Source organism: Rhamphochromis longiceps, linkage group LG13 (genome assembly GCF_057381845.1).
Source record: "Rhamphochromis longiceps isolate RC_006_pf linkage group LG13, R_longiceps_female_GT1.1, whole genome shotgun sequence".
NCBI lineage: Eukaryota > Metazoa > Chordata > Actinopteri > Cichliformes > Cichlidae > Rhamphochromis > Rhamphochromis longiceps.
In genome coordinates this window covers 28,167,401-28,191,143 of record NC_140569.1, presented here as the reverse complement: position 1 = coordinate 28,191,143, position 23,743 = coordinate 28,167,401, and the positions used below count along the sequence as shown (strand labels likewise).

The window sequence follows — 23,743 nt, the reverse complement described above, 5'->3', positions numbered from 1 at the left end:
TTGTTTCTCCAGTTTTGCTTTTGGATAGATTCCTGGACCCTGCAGAGGTTGCACAGCTGGTCCAGCTCCTCCAGGATAGCAAATCAATACGTGCCACTGCCAGAAGGTTTGCTGTGTTTCCAAGCACAGTCTGAAGAACATGGAGGAGATTCCAGGAGACAGTTACTCTAGGAGAGCTGGACAGGGCCATGGAAGGTCTTTAACCCATCAGCAGGACTCGTATCTGCTCCTTTGTGCAAGGACGAACAGGATGAGCCCTGCCAGAGCTACAAAATGACCTCCAGCAGGTCACTGGTGTGAATGTTTCTGACCAAACAATCAAAAAGAGACTTCACGAGGATGGCCTGAGGGCTATCCTCACTGCCCAGCACCGTAGAGCCCAGCTGGCATTTGCAATAGAATACCAGCATCAGCAGGTCCATCACCGCTGTGCTGTGCTTTTCACAGATGAGATCAGGTTCACCCTGAGCACGTGCGACAGACGTGAAGGGGTCTGGAGAAGCCGAAGATAATGTTAGAACATCACGGTTCATTGTTGGGTCAGAGAGACACACAGACCTCTGAAGGTTACGATGAACTAGTCCGCTGGATCATTTTTTCACTTTAAATTCAGCCCTCTCTCAGTTGATCACTTCCATTCCCATCAAATGATGTGGCATCTTTTGTTCCTAGCACAATATCCATATCAGAATAGTTGTCCAGCGTGATTCCCCCCCAAAAGAGATCTGATGTGTTTACAAAGTGTTCCTTTAATAATTTTGAGCAAACAACATTTTAAAGAAAGCTGATATACTGTGTAATGTTTAAATAAAACAATAGTGAGGTTATTCACAACTCTTTCACACAATATATAACTGGAAAAAAGTGAAAAAACTGGGACATTATATTCGACAAGGGCTCAATGATGCTCTTGTTTTTAAAGTAGGTTTATCAGTTGTTCCCTGATTTCAGCTGCTCTTGAAGTCCTCCGTTTTTGATATTGTTCACATCATAATGTGACAAATATATATGAATAATGACAGGTTTGCACTGCAATCCAGATTAGCACCTGAGGTCGTGCTGTTCAGAATGCCCGAGGGCCTGAAGATCACAGCTGTTAGTTAAATGTTCAGCCTCGTCTCTTGCATACAGAGACGGCTCTGTTTAAAGGTTGGATTACAAATATCATCAGTGTAGGAAGATAATCAGACCTCATGTGGATTCGTGCTCTTTTCCCCTATATAGCCTGCTTAACAGTGAACGACAGAATCATTTGGAATCGGGGGGAATTCTCCCACACCTTGTAGAGAGCCTTGATCTCTACCGCCATCTGCTGGGAGTAGACAAGAATGCAAGCATCAGCTTTGTTTTAAGCCTGTGTACCTCTTGCCTTACCTTCCCCGATTCTGTGGTAATATAATGGACAGTTTCAGCTCCTCCTCTCAATGCCCAGTTGTGCAACGAGGGGCAGCCCAAAGTACATTTGCAATTTCCATTTCTGCTGAATAGTTTACATTAGCAACCTTTTCACACAAGCAACTCCCAAAATGTCCTTGGAAAGCAAACACCTGTTGGTCACAGCGTGGAAGTGTGATCTTTTCCAGTTGGGCCGAGGCCACCGGTTGATGTCAATTAAGCCCCGCTCTGCCGGGACATTTACATAAGGCTCTGGAGAGCAGCACAGAGCATGGTTTGTTTCCCGTTTTGGCAGCAGCCGTTTCCTAGGAACACACAGGCCTGTTTTCAGCACCTTCAGGAGCTTTGTGTTTGACAAGCAGCATAAAAAAAGGGCCTAATCCCAGCGGTTTATATTTAGTACAGTTGTCTCATTACAAGTCTGAATCACGGGGTTGTTTGCTTGACATATTGCCAATTTTAGTTTGAATTAATGCTGGAATGAGTAAGAAAGGTGAACTTGGCCCTGAGAGCAACCCCCTCGGTGTTTTGGATGGGCTGCTGTTGCTAAACGGCAGTTGTTTTAGTGAGGTGAATGGCCCCGAGCCTGTGACGCAGAAGTACTTATGAGTAGACACTATTTAGGGAGGGGAGAAAAGCATGCCTCTAACACGGCGGTTTTGTGACATAAGCCATCATCACAATTATGATGTTACGAGTAAAAGCGAGGCGTGAGATGACACCGTGAAACTTACTACGTGACATATTTCGCCCTGTTGAGGAAAATCAAAGATCTGGTTTGGCAAGTGCTTCCACCTTGGCCAGGAGAAGAGAAGAGATTCAGTTTCATGTTTGATCTTTCATCAAGGGTAAAAAGATCACTCGAAAATATTTATTGGTTTCTTCAATAACAAATGGTTCCCGAAGGCTCGTGCAGAGAGATCGCCTGGAAAATGATCATTTAAAGCCCCATTATGTCCATTTGGGCCAAACATACAAAGACAATGCTGTGATATCATCCTGTGGTGAACATGTTGGTAAACCTTTTATTGCCTCATAACTTCAGCTCGTTATGCACTCTCCTTTGAGCTCTGTTTTGGTCTCCTCCAGTTCCTAAAGAGCATGTCTGGTTGCTGCTAGCAGTTTTGGGAACTACTGCGAGGTCACTTGGAACTATTTACTTCAAAGACATTTTGTTTTGTTTTTTCCAGTTTCCAGCTAATAGATGATGAAATAACTGGTAAGTGGTTGATAATGCAATTCCACTTCTTGTTTTTGTCTCACTTTCTTGTAATCACTTTTCACAGCCTTGATGTATCTTAGCACGTGGCGGCACGGCGGTGCTGTGGTTAGCACTGTTACCTCACAGTTTGAATCCACCATCAGGACGGCAGCCTTTCTGTCTGGAGACTGCCTTGGCTCTCCCTGGGTACTCCAGCTTCTCACTACAGTCCAGAGACATGCAGTTAGTGGGGTTAGATTAACTGGCGTTTCTAATTTGGCTGTAGGGGTAAAATGTTGTTTTTGTGTGTTAGCCCAGCGACACCCTGCCTCTTTATGATGCTGAACTGGATAAACAGAATGAAATGGGTGGACTGACATTTCTCTGCTGTATGGAGGACCCCTATATTTCCATAGTTTTGACCACTTAACCTATACTTGGGTCTAGACCAATCACAGTAAGGCTACATCACCTTGAGTTCCTTTGGCTCTAAGTGTGGAGTCCTTGTTCTAACTCTCTGCAGTTAGTGTACACTTTGATAATCAAAACTTTGCCACTGCTGCAGATGAAATGCAGATGTCATGAGTACAAAGAGAGAAATAAAACAGGAAGCAAAACCAAAACAACAGGATGAAGGACACAAAAACGTCCTGCAGAGTGGAGACTACACTATGTTCACTGATTGCTACAAGCAGCACCTTTCAAATAGCACAAATAGTTTGAACCTCTGCTAATATGAAATATTATGTTTCGATTTTAAAGCTCTAAAAAGTTTATATCTCAGGACTCTTTTTTATCTGCTTTTCTGCCCTGAAGTAGCTACAAACCTTCTAATACAGCTGCATCTTTTCAGAATATATCTATCTAGTTTGAAGCTACATATTTAGAATCCAGAGCAATGTGCCAGAGCAGGGAGACGTATATCAATCAGTCCCGCTTTAAACTAAAAATGATTTAGGCCATCTTTCAGGCCTCTTTCAGAAAATAACTGACCTTTGTCCCAGCAGAATAACATGCTCCAAATTAATTGCTTAGGGAAGATAAATTGGTATGGGGCGATATTATAATGCACCCACTGGGAGTTCCAAAATAGGCTTCCTCGCAGTGGGATCCACTCTGGCCAAGAGGAGGTGGAGAAATATCCCAGGGCACAGTCCAGGCAGGATATAAAAAAACCAGAAGAAAAATAAATTGAAAAAGCTAATTTTATGTACTGACCCAACTGAAATAATGTGAGAGGGTTACTTGAAGCCACCCCCAGCTAGCTTTTCTGCCCTGTATGTTCTTATGTTCAGAACGTGGCCGTGTTTTCCCCACATTTCAGTCTATTCACTTACTCACACTTGGCTTTACAAGTGAGGATGTACAGGATGAAATGAGGGGACACAAATAAAACAAATGATATAAGCTTTCAGATGCTCCCTTATTCACAGGGGGTCACCACAGCGGGTAGCTCCGCATGTTTGATTTGGCAGATTCTCACGCCAGATGACCTTTCTGACACAACTGGGAGGAAGATCCAAGAATCTGCTTAATATCATGTTTTCTATTTTAATTATATGTACTTTCCCCAGTAAACATTCACTGGCCATTTCATTAGGTATACCTATTCAACTTCTTGTTATTGCAAATCTCCAATCAGCCCATTACAAAGCAAATCAAGTCATGTAGAGATGGTCAAGAGAAGCTGCTGAAGTTCAAACGAGTATCAGAATGCTGATTTAAGTGACTTTGAGCGTGCCATGTTTGTTGGTAACAGATGGGCTGGTGTGAGTATTTCAGGAACTGCTGATCTGGTGGGATTTTCCCACACAAACATCTCTAGAGTTTGCAGAGAATAATCAAAAAATATCCCATGAGCAGCAGTTTTCTGGGTGAAAATAACAACAATAACTCAAATAAGCAGCCAAACCATGCAGAAGAGCATCTCATAATGCACAACATGTCCAGCCTTTAAGCACATGGCCTACAGCAGCAGAAGACCACATACTGCTCCTGTCAGCTAAGAACAGGAAACTCGGGCTACAACTCGCGCAGACACATCAAAATTGGACATGAAAAGATTGAAACGTGGTTGCCTGGTTTGATGAGTCTTGATGATGTCAGGGATATTTTCTTCGACCACTTTGGGCCCCTTTCTAGGGCTAGGCATCACTTAAACACCACAGCCTACCTGTGTATTACTGTTGACCATGTCTATCTCTATATGACCACGCTGTACTCATCTTTTTATACCTGCTTCCAGCAAGTTAATGCACCATATCTCAAAACTTAGGTTATCCCAAACTGGTCTCTTGAACCTGACAATGAGTTCACAGCTCCACAGTCACCAGATTTCTGCTAAAGCAATCAAATAAAGCTCCTGTGGGAGATGGACATCATGGATGTGTGCTGTCACATTATGCTATCACATCAATATGGAGCAAAATCTTAAGGAATGTTTCCAACACATTATTGAATCTACATCACAAAGATTTAAAGCAGTTGTAAAGTCAAAAGGAGGTCCAATCCAGTACTAGCAACCTAATACTTACACACCTAATGAATTAGTACATATTGGGATAGGGTGCAAAGCTGTATGGAACAAAAACATGATGACACAATACAATTAAATGCTAAACTTTCTTTTCTACATAATAACTGTCAAAGAGTTAAATGATAGAATCCATCAGTAGGGTCTTTTGTCCCCTTGGGTAACTTTTTTCATTATGCATGTAACTGAATCCATTGTGCATTTTAGAAATATCAATTATTGCAATTTTAAAGCTGCTTTGATCAGTGTTTTTACATTGTTGCTGTATTTTTTCCCTCTCTCTGTGCCCTTAATACTTATTTTCAGCAGCACGCAGCTATTTACACTGAAACATCTGACAAACTCACTCTACTTTACCTACCCAGCACCACACAGCAGCCTGACAAAGTTAGGTAGTGAATGCAATCCATTAAAACATCATTTATTTATTTTGCTCCAGTCACAGACTACACCAAAGAGGAGTCAGTGTAGTCTTGTTGCTCTCTGATTTAAACTCTTATTGATCTGGATACAAGAGGCAAAGCAAAAAAAGATCCTATATATCCTGTCTGTGGTTAAATTATTTGTTATTTAAGTACAGCTTACACACTGTTTACTATCCTAGAATAACAGATAATCAGTTGCCGTTTGACCCTGATGTTAAACTGGAACTCTTTTGGCTTGTCAAGTGGCCAAACCAGGTGAGATGAACTGGAAAGGTTGGAATTCATAGTTTGTTTTGTCTATGATGACACACAATAAAAAATACACAGAACATATACTTACGTCTGCCCATTAAAGCAGAGAATTTCCAGATGAGGAAGGAACGTGGATTCTAGGGATTTCACAACCATGTTTTGTTTAGTACATCAAAAAGGTAGTATGCACAGTATGAAGTATATTTTTATGATGAGTTTCAGTGTGTTTTCAATAGAAGAGGTTCAGGTAATAGAGTTACATTTTTAGTTTTGATTTTTTTTTTTTTCAGTTCCTTGTTGAAGAGCTGAGCGTAAAAGTGAAGTTCTTGATTTCCCGGTAGTGTTCAAAAGTCTCAGGCAACCACTAATTCTTGGTTTTACTTGGAAAATGGAAAAACATGTGCAAAAACATTAATTAGACATAAATGTGCAGACCTACATATAATTAGAGTAAATAGGGCAAAAACAATCTTTCAGCTTCAGCCAGCATCTGCTATATGGTCACTAATATTCTTCAACATAACCTGAACTCTCTTAGATACACTTTCTTGTTCATATTTTTAATCTTTAGGAATAGTTCTACAGGCTTCTTGAAGAACTTTTAAAGTTTTTCTTTGGATTTTGGCTTCCTTTTTTTCTATTCTCTGTCAAGATGATCCCACACTGCTTCAGTAATGTTGGGGTCTGGGCTCTGGGGAGGCCAGTCCATGACTGATAGTATTCTATTGTGTGTGTTTTTTTATCCATTTCTGATGAGGCTTCAATAAACTGATCAATTGCATTAAAATAAATAAATTGGGTGGTTATTACATTTACAAGAGTCTAACTTAATTAAATTAATTAAGTCACCTACGATCTGCATGAAATTCAACAACTCAATTTATTGTTATTGAGATGACGTGATAAAATGCCATAAGAGTGGTTAGTTGCCTGGACACGTGAAATTCACAAGATCACACGAGATTTCAAACCACAGGAAAATCAGCTCGTGGTGCGGTGGTTATCTCTGTTACCTGACAGCAAGAAGGGCCTGAGCATCAGGTAGTATGAATAGTATGCATAGTAGGCCCCAACCTGATGCACCATCAAGCCGGGGCCTTTCTGTGTGGAGTTTGCATGTTCTCCCTGTGTTTGAGTGGGTTCTCTCCTTGTACTCCAGCTTTCTTCTGTTTCTTCAGTTTGGATTCGGGAGACAGACACTATCTCTACTTTTAAGATTCGGCTTAAAACTTTCCTTTTTGCTAAAGCATATAGTTAGTTCTGGACCAGGTGACCCTGAATCCTCCCTTAGTTATGCTGCAATAGACGTAGGCTGCTGAGTTTTTCCTTTCCAGTCACCTTTCTCACTCACTATGTATTAACAGACCTCTCTGCATTGAATCATATCTGTTATTAACCTCTGTCTCTCTTCCACAGCATGTCTTTATCCTGTCTTCCTTCTCTCACCCCAACCGGTCGCAGCAGATGGCCCCGCCCCTCCCTGAGCCTGGTTCTGCTGGAGGTTTCTTCCTGTTAAAAGGGAGTTTTTCCTTCCCACTGTCGCCAAAGTGCTTGCTCATAGGGGGTCATATGATTGTTGGGTTTTTCTCTGTATCTATTATTGTACGATCTACTGTACAATATAAAGCGACTTTTGTTGTGACTTGGCGCTATATAAATAAAATTGAATTGAATTCTGCAGTCCAAAGGCAGATAGTGGGGTTAGGTCAGACTTTAGAGGTGTAGGTGTACCCTGCCTCTCAGCCCATGACATCCCCCCATAACCCTGATAAAGATAGGAGATGGAGTGACAACTATGTGAAAGTTGTTATAAATTAAACATTTATGTTAGACTTAACTCTTTAAATCAACTCTTTATATGAACTTCAAATAATCATGGAAAAGATTAATAAATGGTTTTCTATCAGCATTTTTGTTGGACTAATGTAATTTGCATGGGTTGGATCACCTCAGTTAAATTAACTAGTAAATAAGTTGAATCATCATTAATTCATTAATTAAGTTGGTCCAACTCCAAGTACATTAAGTATCAGGTGCATGCCTTGGGTCCTATGTGGTTGCTGGATTTCTTCCTATTAGTTAAGGATTTCTTAAGGCATACGGATTCTGCACAGTACTTCACGTTCATATGCTCATCTATGGCCACAAGTTCTGGACAGGGACCAAAAGAATGTAAGCAGCAGAAATGAGCTTCCTCTGGGCTCTTCTGTAGAAACGGGATGAAGAGTTTGGTCCTTCTGAAGGCAATCAGAGTAGAACGACTACTTCTTCGCATCAGAAAGAGCCAGCTGAGGTGGTTCAAGCATCTGGACACCTTAGAGGCCAAGGACAGAGTCAAAAAAATATGTGAGAAGTTGATGAGAAAACAAACTTCCTTGTAAAGCAGATGAAGGGATATTAATTTTTGCAAACTCTCCCCAATAAATGTCATTACTCCCAATAAATGTACTTACAATTATTGAGTACAATCAAACATTTGGTGACAGATATTCTTAAAAGTTGGCAGCAGTGTGTTCAGTGTTTTGTTTTTTAATTTTTCACTCATTTGAGTTTTTCAAATACTTTTGCATAAAGCTTACAGGCTTAGTTATAACATGTAAATGAACTTTATCCCCAGTCAATACAAATTATGGTTCGGTAAATGAAACATATAACAGGCTTGCTCAAACAACCTGAGAGCCCTGTAGTCAGATGTTTTATGCAAATCATATGGAAATATATCAGAGAGACATAAACTGTCCCAGGAATGAGTCAGAGATAACGCCGCATACACACTCAATCTCTGCGTCCCTCTCTGTCTCTGGCACAAAACACCACACAGACACCCCCCCCACCCCCACCCACCCACCCACCCACCAAATGAAACAGCTTTCTCATGCTAAATTCCCATAGTCACAAAGCAGACTCTCTTGGGATACATACATACAGTGTGCATGACTGCTTTCAAAGTCCACTGGAGACAAAACGTCATGTTGATTGAGTGTTAATCCATTATTACAAGGCCAAATCCCTGCTCCTTTAGAGACATGTAAAAAAACACTGATTATTTCCAGGTTTGCCTATTTTTAGATAAGTGAATTGAAGCCGCAGAGAGCTCAGGGTCAAAGTGCGCATACTTGCTTGCAGTCTGGAATTCCAACATAATTTTTTCCATTACCCAGAGCGCAGAAGGAGGGGCTTTTGGCCGGCGCGTAGAACTTCTTTATCAGCAACGGGCAAAACACACGCACACAAATTTTTATTAACCCCTCCTTACATTCTCCCCTTGGGGTAAACCTGCCTGGAGCTAACGTGGTGTAGTATTTACTGACCCTCATGGAACACATTACCTGTGCTGTTATCTTTGTGCACACAGATCTCCACACATATTTGTTCTGTTATTTTTATGCCCATTTCTACTCGTTGACTAGCTGTGAGAAAACTGCTGCAAACTTTAGCAGAAATAGTCCGATAGAGCATGATGACAACTGGCTCTTTCATGTATTAGCAGAAATACTTTTGAAGGGACGGTCTTCTGAAAGATGCTCCATGGCTTACTGGTTAACATATTCCCCTTACATGTGAAAGATCCCTGATTAAATACAGGGAGGAGATGTAAACCCAGACTTAAGGAGTCACAAGCTAGCGTAACCAAGCGCCAGTCCCAGGCCCACACAAATGGGAGGGTTGCAGTGGGAAGGCCATCTGGTGTAAAATGTAATGATCCCTTGGGAAATAAAGAAAGAAATTTAAGTGTTGTGGCTACAGTGAGTCTACTATAAAAACATTTATTGGTAGAAATGGAGCCTCTGGTGCTACAAGTCTGACTCTGCAAATGTATGAGATTTCCCTCAGCCTTTACATCTCTCCGGCTCCTGGGAACAAAATGAGCCTGCTCTTTGCATGTGCAGTGTGTTAGCAACAGCAGATGCTGGTTTGTGACCTGAGTACAGTTTGTATTTTGTTTTCTCTTGTCCTTTCATGCATTTAAAATGAAAGTGACGTTCATATTTCCACACTTTGGAAGTTAGAATGAGGAAGGTAGCAACACTTACCAGCTTTTGAGGGTTTTGGGTTTTGTTTTTTTTTTGCTACTCTTGAATTTAATAATAAAATTGAATCCTTAGTGTAATGGAATTATGGGGGGGGGAGCCTTTCAACTATAAACAGTATAAAGCATGGACGTACTTACTGTTATGTCATCCACTTGTCACCATCTTGGTTTTAAAAAGCTGGATGTGCCAAAAAGGGCTAGGTCTGACTGTGAAACCCGCTCACTCACTGGCTAACAATCACAAATCGTTACCGATGATCATACCGTGGATAATTCTCGTTTAACAAGGAGGATTATACGTGGCTGATACCATAAACTGAGCAGGAAAGTGTTCATCGAGGTCAAGTTAGGAAGCCATTTTCCCATATATCTCTGTGGAGGTTCCTCAAATGATGCCACATGCACACTCCTCGACTCACTAGGGAAAAATATGTAAGTCCCAAAGGGTTGGCGAATGGTTGCTGGAGATTTTGGTGTTGCTGGGTGAAATCAGTCGCAAAGATGGTGCATCAAAAACCTTCACGTGTTTGTGTTGTTCCTTAGCAGACTGCTGTGGTTGCTGCAACTACTTGTTAACCATTATACCAAAACATGAAAAAGTGCAAGTCAACATCTTTGATGCTACTATGGGCAACTTTGGCAATCTGTTAGCAATCAAAGCAATCATAAGGAGGTTTCTGCCAACCTGTTGGGAAATACACATTTTTTTTCCTCACATTTTCCTTTCTTTCCTCAGTGGTTTCCAGATGGTTGTGGACCAATCTCCAGCCCTTTAACGTGTCAAAAATGGCAGACAAGTTAACATTATGTGATTAACAGTTATGTGATTGCAAAACCTCAATAGGATTGGTCGTTTTTTTTGGAACTACTGCTATCGCCAACCAGAGAAGTGGCCACTTCTGCATTGGAATTTATTTTTCCAGCCTGAAAGCTATGTCCATCTGTCTATAATTGTGATGCATCAATGCTAGCATGTTCTGGCTGGCTAGTATGTCAGTGGTGACCTCACAGGCTAATGTAATTTGCTAGTTCCACAAAAATCAAAAAGCTTCTTATAGCATTGGCCTAATTTGTCATATCATAATAAACCTGCTTAGCTCTGCTTGTAGGAAGATTTTCACTTAATTTTCTTGTTCTACAGCTTTCTACCTTGGTTTGTCTCCTTTTTTCTTTTTTTTTCTACCTATTAAGGGAGCCACTAACTTTTTTTAAAAAAAAGCTTTGTGTTCTTTAAGGCTTCCCCTGATAAAAAAACTATTAACTTTCAGTCAACCAAGCCCAGCATTACGTCTTCTAAACACATACTGGAGAAAAAATGTGAACTTTATGATAAACATTAGCCAGTCAGACTGTGAATGTTCCAGCAGTTGACATAGTTTAAATGCCCAAAATGCTACTTAGCTGTCTGCAGTAGTGTGGTTATATTTTTGTGCAAAAGTTCGGATTGTTTTCAAGGGTGCTCTGAGCCATTATTTTTAATTAAAGCCGTGTGAACACACACACACACACACACACACACACACACACACACACACACACACACACACACACACACACACACACACACACACACACACACACACCAGAATACGCACACACACAATAATACTGGTACTAATTTCTTCCTTTTGAATGTTATCATTATCCTTCTGTGTGTCTGAATGACTGATTATGGTTATTTTGTGGCATATCATGTTCACGAATACAGAACATGGCGAGACTCCATAAAAATAAACATACAATCATGCAAGTAAATGACAACAGGGGAATCGCAAAAGCACACACACGACAGAGACACACACACATACACACACACCCACGCACTCTCCCATGCCAAACACAGCTGTGAGCTCTCTCGTTTTGGCAATAACCTCTCTCCTCTCTTTTAAAGACCATTAGTGATCCGTGACCACGGTCCCCCTTCCCAAACACACAGCCACACTAGCTTGATGCTGTTAACATAATAACTTATGAGCCATCCTTTCATCATTTGAGGATTTCCCCAGTTCCCTTGTGTTATCTCTGCACAGCTAGATGCTCAGTAATTGCAATCAGATGCAACATAGCATTGTATGTGATTTTTTAGCTTACTCAGTGAGGTTAGATCTTACTCTACTTCTTCTTAGAGAACAGGAGCTCATTGAGCTGTTATCCAGCATGTCATGTGCCTGCTCTAAGCTGTTGACCTCAAACTACCTTTGAGTAGGGTGGGCTATTTATGGTCCTGGGCTCCCTCAAACCCATCAGGGGAGATCACATCATGCTGCGTGAAAAGAAAGCGTGTAATTAATACATGATGATCTGTGAGTGATGCAAAGGAGTCTGCTTTCTGTGTTTCTGCCAGATGTTTCAGAAGCTAAAAGGTGACAGAAAGAATTTCTCTGTCTCCAATTTTGGATGATGAATTGAGCTGCCAGCCTGGTGCATGCAAACACGCGTGCACGACCCTGTCATCTACACTAATTTTGTTTGACTTTTGCTGACTTGAATTGGGGGGTGCTTTTCAACCCAAAGTAGCAGTCATAAGTGACTTTTCAGGAGAGCTAATGCTGTATGAATCCCAATATGTGGTCAACAAACAGTTTTTTTGTGATTCCAGGGAGGAAAAAAGCAAACTAATATAAACTGTTCTCATTCGCAAAAATCTGTTATATGTGGGTTTGGCTGTGTGTCTAGGACCCCTTGGCAAAAGGGTGATACACACTGATCTGGTCGGCAGTCTGTTAATGTGAAATTTTCCAAACTCTTTCTGCCAAAACCCAAATACGAAATCTTTAGATCAAAGAGTGAGTATCCGCATTTGGCAAGGGTTGTCTCTGTTTGTGGAAAGATCACACACACAATGGAAAGAGTAATTATAGTTTCAATTGTGTAACACAACATGTTAGAACATGACAGGTTAGAAAAAAATTTGGTGCCTGACTGTGGCTGCTAGCAGAGCAGAGTACACTTAATGTTGGATGTTTAATTACAGTCAAGCAAACTACAAATAACAGTTATTTAGATTGTTTACTAAAATCATTCATTTTAATGGTCTTGATTTCAGCTTCGAGACCAGCTTTCAGTCATTTACTATACAAGAAACCATGCTCCATATGCTCAGCTTAGAGACCTATGATCAAAGATAATCATCATCATCATTGTCATCTCCTTCTTCTTTTAGCTGCTCTCTTTAGGTACAGGTATAAACATACCTGTACAGATATAGGTATTTAAACTCATCCGCTTGCACTACTTCTACTCCTTCCAACTTCACCTTTCCACCTGTCCTCTTCTCATTCATATACATGTGTTGCTGCTTCTAATGATTTTCATTAGTCTTCTCTCCACTGTATACCTCCACCTGCTCCATGCTCTCACTACAGATCACTATGTCATCTGCAAACATCATAGCTGAGAGACTCCTGCCAGACCTCATCTCTCAACCAGCACATCGCCACTGCTAAGGTTGAAGACAACCACAAATGTTGATATTAGCAATGAATAGCATTATTTTAGCATAATTTTTAGAGTGACTATATTTAAATGAGACGGTGGAGTGATTAGTTATCAAATTAGCATAGATAATCTGATTAAAAATGCTCCAAAGGACATCACGGCACAAACATGGTCAAGAGTTCAGTAACTTGGTTTAATTTGCGTTTTTGCCCTCTAGTGGCCAAAAATCTCTCAAAGTTACTTTAAACTTATTTATAGCTATGAGTATATTATTGCCACCCAACAGTTAAAATTTTAATTCTGTTAGATTGCCAGGTTGTGTGTTCTTGTTGTCCAACTCTTAGTTTATTAGGCATCGCAAACTCTTTTTAGAGAGTAAACTGCCAGCAGCTGTTTCAAACAGGCTTGACTGGCCTCATGAACCAGTGCAACTCTAGCCTGTGAAACTGTGATGAACTAAGTAGGCTATATGTTTGCAAATGTGCCAATAAAGTTTTTTTTAATGATATTATGATATAGCAACTAAAAAAATAACTCTGCAGATTAGAAGTAGCAATGAAAATTCCAACAATATACTGCATGTTAATGGCTCTGTTAGTTACATGTTAGTTACACCTGGTTTGTGGTTTGAGAGTAGCCTGACATGCCTGAACCTTCCTCATCCTCTCTGCCAAAAAGGAAATGCATGCCTAGTTCAGGATGATTGGAGTCAAATGTTACATCACCAGTCAGGGAGCTGTATGGTAAGATCATTGAAAAAGCAGTTTCTCAACAGCTCAGTTACTTCTTAAAACAGAATAACTGCTGCCTTCCAGTCAGGTTTTAGACAGAACCACAGCACTGAAACCGCTCTGACCAAAGTGTTTAATGACATATGTCTGAATACAGACAGTGGAAAAATGTCAGTCTTAGTTTTGCTGGATCTCAGTGCAGCATTTGATACAGTTGACCACAACATATTACTCAAACGACTGGAGAACTGGGAAGGTCTTTCAGGAACTGTACTAAACTGGTTCAAAACATACTTAGAAAACAGGAAATACTTTGTATCAATACGTAACTTCACATCTGAGCAGACAAGTATCACATGTGGAGTTCCCCAAGGTTCCATCTTGGGACCCCCTCTGTTTAACATTTACATGCTCCCACTGGCACAGATTATAAACAACAACAAAATAAACTATCATAGCTATGCAGATGACACACAAATATATATCACAATGTCACCAGGAGACCGAGGCCCTGTACAGGCTCTTGGTAAATGCATTGAGGAAATCAATGACTGGTTGTGCCACAATTTTCTCCAGCTAAACAAAAACAAAACTGAAGTAATAGTCTTTGGTCCCAAAGAAAAACGATTACAGGTCACCAGAGAACTTCAATCTATACATCTAAAAACCACAAACCAGGCGAGAAATTTGGGTGTAGTGATGGATGCAGACCTAAACTTAGAAAAACTCATTAAGACTCAAGAATATTTCAAGGATAAAAGTTCTGATGTCTCAACAGGACCTGGAAAAACTAGTCCATGCATTCATCTTTAGTAGGCTTGATTAGTGTAACAGCATCTTTACAGGTCTACCTAAAAAATCAGTCAGACAGCTACAGCTCATTCAGAACTGTGCTGCTCGAGTCCTCACTAAGACCAAAAAAGTGGACCACATCAGTCCAGCTCTGAGGTCTTTATACTGGCTGCCTGTCCGTCAGAGGATAGACTTTAAAGTTCTGATGCTGGTCTATAAAGCTCTGAATGGTTTAGGACCAAAATACATTAGTGACCTCCTGACCCAGTATGAACCTTCCAGATCCCTCAGGTCATCTGGATCCGTTTTTTTATCAGTTCCCAGAGTCAGAACCAGACACGGAGAAGCTGCATTCAGCTTTTATGCTCCATATATCTGGAACAAACTCCCAGAAAGCCTCAGGTGAGCTGAAACACTCAGTTTATTTAAATCCAGGTTGAAGACTCCCCTATTCTCAGCTGTATTTGAATAAAGCACCAAATCCACACTTTTAAGCTTAAATTTCAAAACTTATATTTTAACTACTGATTTTATCTAGTGTTCTGATTTTATCTACTGTTTTTTTAAATCAATTTTAAATCATGCTTTTTATTGTTTTTGTTTTTTAATGTCTCTGTAAAGCACTTTGAATCACCTTGTTGTTGAACTGTGCTATATAAATAAACTTGCCTTGCCTTGCCTATGGTTGGGCATGTCTCTGCAACATGCTGCACTTCATGGGAAACCAATTTTCTTTTTTTAAATTAACAGAATATGGCTATTTCCATTGTAAATATTTCCATTGTAATATATTTTGTTAATTTTGTTTCCAATGAACTGCAACAAGTTGCAGAGAAAGAGTGATGTAACATCTGACTGCAATCATCCTGAACTACGCATAAATTTCCTTTTGACAGAGATGTAAGGAACAACAATGGTTAAAAAAAGAAACAAAACAAAAAGGGAGTTTTTCTAAATTGCAGTAAATTATACAAAAAGCATATCAGGACAAAGTCAGAAAGACAAACAGTCGCTCAGAGATAGACCAGTTTAGTCCGATAATGGGTGCAGTGACGTTAGAAGGCAGAGCGGTAGTGTTTTCTGTGCGCTGGCCCTTTAAAACGCGCCGTGTTTTCATTGGTAAGGTGACGTCAGAGCACTGAAGGACTCCAGCCTATCCTCTCTAAACAGTGAAGGCAATGGTCCTGGCAAAGCGTCCTGCCTTAGGAGGGAGACTTTTACACTGCACAAAAGCCAGGGAAACACTCGTCGCTGGAATGAACCAGAGCCCTCCTGCACTCGCCGTGGATTAAAACCGAAACTTTTACGATGGCTCTGAACGTGAAAAAGTAGCGCGAGAAACAGCACGCTAAACCGCCACCGCCGCCACCACCACCAACGGACCTTCTACTGCAAAGCAACTCCTAGTAGATGTACGGCCACTGCTGAAAAATATGCTCCAGCCAAGCAACCTCAACCCGGGCTCCAGTCGCAAATTCGCAGTGTTTTAACCAGTTTCGTGAGACATTCACGGGCCTCTTCTTCACGTTGTTGTTGTTGTTGTTGTTTTTTAAAGGTTCTTACCTTTAAAGTCCGCTATACAAGTCCACAACCCACCTGAGAGAGAGAGAGAGAAATAAGAGAGAGAGAATTATGGCAGGGAAGCTGACAGCAGCGCAAGGCACAGGAATACTGCTGGTGACAGCCAACGTTGGATCCCTGTTCGAGGATGTGAGTTTCCCCATTGATAAACACAGTCTGTCAATGCTGTCTCTTCACGCCAATGCTTAGTTCTAGCTTCGTTATTTCTCCCGCCACACGGTCAACTCCGTGTCTTTTATCATGCTAAATAATATCAAAGCTGGTCACGACTCGTGTATGTGTCAAGTCGCGTGCGGTAGCTTAAACAGCTACTGTACCGTTATACCGGGGGCCCTCTGACAACCTTAAAAACACACCGTACACTCGTCTGTCTTTACGGGTTACGTGTTCAACATATGCAGTGACCCACTTTTTCTCTCATGTTTCTTGGGTTGGTTTCTTGCCTGCTGTGTATGCACGGCGGCGGGAAGATAACCCGTAGCTTGTTATTACTGTAGTATTGCCACTGACTGTAACTTGAGCTAATCAGGGATGCAGTAGCTGTTTACTATTTGAAGACTCACCCTCTAGGCTGATGTGAAGCAGTCTGTGTGCATCACAGTCAGTAAAAACCAAACATGCATCCTGTCTGTATCAGAACTGTATTTTTTATTATTATTTTTTAGTTGATGTGATACAGAGTGTATAAAATAGTCGTTATTCAGCTTTAAAAAAAAAACAAGTGCAGCAGCAACTGATGTTTTGCTCCTTTTCTCCATTCATGTCAAATGTGTCCTGCAGCCAGTGTTATGAATAACAGAGATGTTAGGAGAGCAGGCAGCATTCAGATATCCACTCTTGACAGTGCCACATGCACATGTCAAGACAGCAGAGACGTCTTATGTCTAAAATAGGTGTGTCAGGCCTTATTAGGCGTGCCAGTTGAAGTTGTTGAATGACATCTGTTTTGTCATTATTATGTAATTATCTTTCACTTGGTCTACGAAAGTAGTCTGGTACCTGCTGGCACCAAGTTGAGGGGCAAACACTTTTCTGTCACTTTCAGTGTTGTGTCAGCACTGAGTACCCCCTCTTCTTCTTCTCTCACTCTTGTGAAGTGCCGATCCACAACATAAGGAAAGAGTTATCTCTCTGACTGGAGTAAGCCTATAAATAGCCTGCCACCACTCACAAGCACCAAGCTTTGGGTGTCCTGTGCTATTTTTCTGGCTTTTTTTCCTTACTAAACTCTGAATTGAAATGTAATATCCATGTTTCCTGCTTTGAGTGGGTGTGCAGGTCATGCATAAGGCAATCTAGTCTCTGATGTGTTTGCATCCTTATGATGAATATGTGGGCTGAATGAAGTCTTTGTTAACTGCTTTTAATACCGTTTCCACTTTTAGTCTGTTTTAAATTGCGCGCTAGGAAATGCAGCCTGACACTAATTCGCCAAGATGCAATATAAACTGTGTCAGGCCTTCAGAATATGCATGTATAGTACGATATCATCTAACTGAGTCTTGTCTTGAAATGGCAGATATTCTTTTTCGACCTTGCACTGCTACTGTAATGTTGCAAACATTACAAATATAAACCCATCACTAACAGATGTAACATGCAGTTGTGGTGTGATTTTAGCACGTAGAGCTAATCTGCAAGTATTGGTTGATACGCTGATTGTTTTTCTTTTCTTTTGGTAGACTAAAATTATAGGTGAAAGGCTTAAAAATAAGAACTAGATGACCGTGGATAGTTGACAAGATTTGCTCAGTAAGGTGAGCTGATGGCAGCTGTTAGATCACGTCCTATTACGCCTGTGGGGAACCATATGGAAGGAAGCCTATGTCGCATTATTTTATTAGTCTTTCCGTCTAGTGCACAGTGGAGATGATCAAGGCAAAAACCCATATATGTGTAGTTACTATTATCATCATTATCGTTATTATTACTGTTATATTGTTATTATTGCCGTTAAGACAAATGTGCACCCTAGAAACCTCAATGTTTTATGTTCTTGTACATAAAGACAAACACACCTAAAAATTTATATTCTGTCATCGATTCAGATCAGTTTGTTCCTATGGCCCAATCACATGTGATGGTTCAAAAGGGCTTGACGGGCACATATATATAGACATACACATATTTTTAAAAAAAGGAGGGAAATCATGTCCTGAACTAGAAAAATGGTTTCTGACACTTACAGGCAGTTCGCGCGAGAAAAAAGAAACACAAAAAACAGTATAAAGCAGTACCTGCTATAAGCCTAATTTTTATTGTAAACAAACCGGTGTTGCTGTAATGCTGCTAACATTATGTTATATGGTCATCAGTCATTTTCAGACATCAACTTTTGGCCAGTGCAGTCTTTCTCACATGCATCACAGAAGGAAACGGTCCACTTCAGCCATGCTCGCAGTACTGGAAATGCTCTGTGCGGTTTAGGCGAGGAAGTTGCCCGAGTAGGGGTGCAGGATGCAGTGCTATAGCCCGCTCGCTAGCGGTGAATGCTGTACTATTTGCTGTACCTGTATTATTCGCATATTGGTACAATGTGACTTCACATTTTTTACTTGGGGAGCCGGCAGGCTGAATATCTACTATGATCCACTCCGACTGCAGGTAATATTTCAGTCCTTGTGTGCACCTCTGTGCTGTCTGCAGTGCATGTGTGAAAACAGCTCGAAACACCTGCCTACAGCCGCAGTCCCATTGCCAAGACTTCAAATGAATTTGAATCATTTTGATCTTGACATTTTACATCGAACAGGAACTTAAAAGTGTTTGGCTTTTTTTCAAAGCATCTAACAGTATTCATTTGGGTCTCGCAGTTTAAACCCATTCTCGTGGTCCATGCGATTAAAACCAGTGTTTTCTTGGTCAGCCTCGGTGTGTAATTAAGCTGATGCGATAACTGTAGTTATCAGTTATTGTTTGATAAGCATTACAGAATCGTCCTCGAGCTCAAGCCATTCGCTGTCGGCCTTGTGAACCATGCTCAGTGAATCCAATTATGGGAGCAAACACTGGTTTGTCCTGTGTTTAAAACGACCATCAAGGTTTACCCTTCATCTGTCTTTTGTTTTCTCACACGCTCGCTTTTGTGGCTCTAAGGAAGCATCCCTCCCCCCGTGGTCTGTTTGCCCTTTGACTTTTGTTGTGAATTGACCCCAGCACCACATACAACAGGACTCTGAAGTCTTTCTTCTTATTATTTATGTCCATTCAGTCCCGTGCTGATCCCTGTCCCGTGTCTGTTTCAGTCAGGTATTTTTTTCATTAGCATCGTAAAGCAGTAAAGTAAAGAGCCGTATTGAGGTTTCTGCCACTGCAGCTCAAATGCTGGCTTCCTGTGTAACAAATTTTCTTAATTTATCTCAACCATATATTGATACATGTTGAACTTGAGCATATTAAACTACTACCAGAAAAGGAAGCTATCATTACCGTATACGGGACCTGTTCTCTCCGGGCTAGGTTTTTATAAACTCTTCCCTTCCTGAAGCCACAGTGTGAAAACACAGTAGGTGTCCCATGGGTCCTGCTGGATTCCTGAGCCACCCTGTTTTGCATAATTAAGCACAGATGGAGATTAATGATCCCACTGAAGTGTAAGCTTGGTGAAGACAGGATAAAGGGGGAAAATAAATGAACTAATTGGTAATTGGTTTTCTAATTCAGGTGGAACAAGTCAAACTGTAGAAGATGCTGTAGCTGCACTAGTTTGGACCAATTCACACTTTATGCTTTTCTCTTTGCACCTTAGAAATAGGTGCCATTGTGTCTGAAAGGGTTGATGATTGGTTAGAATTAGTTAAGTGCCGGAGCTGAGCTCAATTATCATTGGGTAATCATGTTCAGAAAACCCTGGAGTGTTTAGTCTCTGTCTGTTAAAGGGGGACACTGTGCTGGCCAGACTTTGTTGCCATCAAATTATCCCGCTGTGACCTAGAGCTGGGCGATAGAACGATAACGATATGTATCGCGATATAACTTTTACTCGATAGAGAAATTAAGCTATCGCGATAGACCTCGCCGCTCTTGTCCTCTTAAAATAAAAAATAAAAAAAATAAAAAAAAGGTCAGCCAATCCAAACTAAGTAGCGCAGAGCCGAACCAATCACAGCCGCAGCGTCACGTCGCGTGACTTGTTACGTACAGCACAAGTGCCAAGCCGCACGTGTGTTTGTTTGGGAAGCAGCCAGCCACCGTACCGCCCGGGTAATGGAGGAAATGAGTGTGCCGACTAGAAAAATCAACCGAGCGTGACCGAAGAGAAAACAGATGATGGTTCCAATGCCGGAGAGATTGTCGAACGGAAGAGCCATAGAAGTTCCGTAGTGTGAAGGTATTTCGGCTATTTCAAGTCTGACAAAAACAGAGTAGCGTGCACTGTAAATTGTGCCGAAAGCAAGTCTGGAAATACAATAAACTGGAGCATGCGTCACACTGTGCGCCACGTTATTGTTTCGGTGAAATGAATTTCTACAATACTGTTAATTCTAATCTCTGCAGTGTTTAAACGCTTACATATACACAGTTACTGTCCGTCCACACATACGACTCTGTTCTGCTTCTATGCCCCAGCTTTGTTTACTTTTTCCCACCGAGGCTTCTAGACTTCTGATTGGCCAACATTTCTGCACGGTTAGGAATCTAGCGCCACCTGCTGCTTTGGCATGTTCATAGCAGCGTTTTTCTTCATTTCTGCCTTTACGTGTGGACGGGATTATTTTTAAAACGAAAACGGAAAATCTCCGTTTTCAAAAATACCCGTGTACGTGTGGACGTAGCCTCAGTCTCTGACTGGAAGCGCTAATTCGTCATTCGGCTTTTGTCAGACTAAAGTAACTGTTAAAACTGTTTGAAAAGCTCAGCTATACAACAAGGAGAGATTGAGAATTTCCTTTTAGTTCTCAGTTTATTTGATATTGACAAAAGTTAGTCAGTTTTCTCTGTTATTCTGTAAAACAAACTAAGATTTATTTTTACAATTAATATTTTGTTTCTAAGTGGAATTGACAATTTAGTCTGTTTTGTTTGTTCTATTTTGAAACTTAAACGCTTTAGCGGCTGCCTTTTGTGTAGTTTGCAATATTTGCCTTTATTTATCTGAAAAAGTCTCATGTTCCTTAAGTACATCTACCCTGTTGAACTTATTATGGGAAATAAATATTTAAATAAAAACAAGCTGCTGATTATTTCACATTTTACTTGTGAGCAACGGCACATTTAAATCTTACAAATATAGTTATTTGGCTTATATCGTGATAGATATCGTTATCGCCTGAAACGAAAAAAACATATCGTGATATGAAAAAATCTCATATCGCCCAGCTCTACTGTGACCTCTCACAGCCCTGGTTTTTAATTTTTTCAGAGGGCAGACTTTTACTCCCTGTTGGGTAAAAGAAAAAATAACAGCAGCAAACTATTTCCAGAACATAACTCAGGGTTTTTTTTCTGGCTCAGAATATACTTTTGGAGGATAACTGCACGTGTAGACATGATCGATCCCAATTGTTGCCATTTTAACCCCTTATGACATTAAAACAAATTATGTGTAGGGGAAGTCTAAGGAATAAAATACATGCACTTATTTTGCAGGGAAAAATTTGGGATTAAATGGGTTAAGCACTGAATTTTTTTCCCTTTATTTTTGGCCATTTGATAAACCAAAATAAATGCTACGCTTGGGTAAGTAAGCCAGTATAAAACATGGTTTGAGCTTCTATTTCAGTAGTTCTGCCCAAATATGCATTAGACATGAAGAGTGCTACATAATATCACAAAAATGCAGTTGCTGAGCAATTTTCACAACCACAATATAGGCACAAACAGCTTTAACTTTGAAGACAATCTATATGAATTTACGGTTTGCGTCACACTTTTAAAAATTTAATCTACTTCTGGGCTAACATTATAAATTACAGGCAGCTGTGGAGGTCTTTAGGAGGCTATTGGAGCAGCAACGTCTTTGCACCCAACAGCCAGAAACCTCCAGGAACCACTGGCAACCATTTGGGGAGGTCGGGGTGGTCGTATCATTTCCCATTTGGTGGACAACTCAACGTGTTTCAAGATGGAGGATTGTCTGCAGTACAAAACTGCACACTCAATGGCATCACTAGTCGTTAGCCAATGAGCATGCAGTTTCAGGGTCAAGCCTGCCTCTCAATAAAGAATAGTTAAGTTTGTCTTTCCTAAAAAGAAATAACAGCAGCAGTCCACTTTTATCAGTGTTTTAGTGAAAAAATCCAATATTATGTCCTAATATAATATTTGGACATTAGCTGAACAGGGCTGTCTTTCTGTAATCTTTGTTGCTTTGGATGTTTCAATTTGACCTACAGCTCAACAGGAGCCCGATCGCCTCCTGTGTAGACACTGACTGGGGCTCCGAGGCTGCTGCTCAGCTAACGCGCTCCTCCTGCCACGCCTTCTGTGTTGACATGGTGTGTAATAGTGCTGCTTAAAAAAGTGAGAGAATGAAAAGGTTTCCGTTACGGTTCGGAGGAAACAATGTAGGTGTGACTTGAGTGTCCTTATCCAGTATTTAATCTCTGGTTTAAACTGAAAGTAATAGTAACTGAGAGATCATATCATGACTTCTGAAGATTTGTCCTTGGAGAGCTCCCTGTGATTACGCTAAATGATTAAAATCTGACAAACAGATGCCCATTTTTCAGCTACCTTACATGTAGGGCAGAGTTGTTACTGTACTTTACTACTACTACTATTGGCTCATCTTACTGTAGTTTTCATTCAGTTGAAATCCGCTCTGTTTTTGATGACATATACATCTTTTGTTTACTCAGCCAATATAACCATATGGTGAAGCAATAAATTACTATGAATGTCCCCTTTTGTGGGTTCTGTCTTCCAACTTCTTTTCCATCTCGTCTCTTGTTTCTCTCTGTATCTGTCCTGTCCACTGACAGACAGCTCATTAGCTCAGGCTTTCACAGCTTGGATCCCACTGAGCTGGCATATTTACACCACTAAAAATGGAACAGAGCAGGGAAAAAAAAGCACCTGCCTCAAACCAAGAGGCTAGCTGCCAGTATTTTCAGTAACTATTACATCAAATGTCTGGTGTGGTGAGGAAGTATTTTTTGTTGTTACCCCACGCAACCTCTGCGTCTCATTAGAGGTGAGAAGCAAAGTGGTTAAAAATGCATTTTTCCTTCTGAACAAGCGATGATTTTGCTGCAGCCCACATAGACCCTGGAAGCTAAATATAGCTGCCAGTCACATGGCAGATGCTAGTGAATTCCCAAACTGAATAATGTAGTTGTGCGTTCATGGTGTGTATTTATAGTGTTGGCAATAGTAGTGCGAATGTGTGATCCCAGACGTGATGCAGTGTTGATAAGAGAT

The 23,743-nt window shown here is 40.7% G+C and overlaps 2 protein-coding genes across 4 annotated transcripts in view; both read left to right on the top strand.

Moving 5' to 3' along the window:
• pwwp2b (PWWP domain containing 2B) overlaps positions 1-6,551 on the top strand; it is a 47,036-nt gene extending 40,485 nt beyond the window's left edge. The window contains exon 3 of the mRNA XM_085428903.1: positions 13-6,551. The gene's annotated coding sequence lies outside the window, so the exon portion shown is untranslated. The remainder of the gene's footprint in view (positions 1-12) is intronic.
• A 9,405-nt stretch (positions 6,552-15,956) lies between these two features.
• The window catches only part of inpp5a (inositol polyphosphate-5-phosphatase A), a 158,365-nt gene continuing 150,578 nt past the window's right edge, over positions 15,957-23,743 (top strand). The window contains exon 1 of one of the 3 annotated variants that reach the window (XM_085428876.1): positions 15,957-16,510. In XM_085428876.1, the coding sequence (XP_085285002.1) occupies positions 16,433-16,510 (78 nt within the window). In that variant the 5' untranslated portion in view covers positions 15,957-16,432. Of the gene's footprint in view, positions 16,511-20,126; positions 20,712-23,743 lie in introns of those variants that run through there. The other 2 variants (XM_085428875.1, XM_085428877.1) reach the window with 2 other exon arrangements.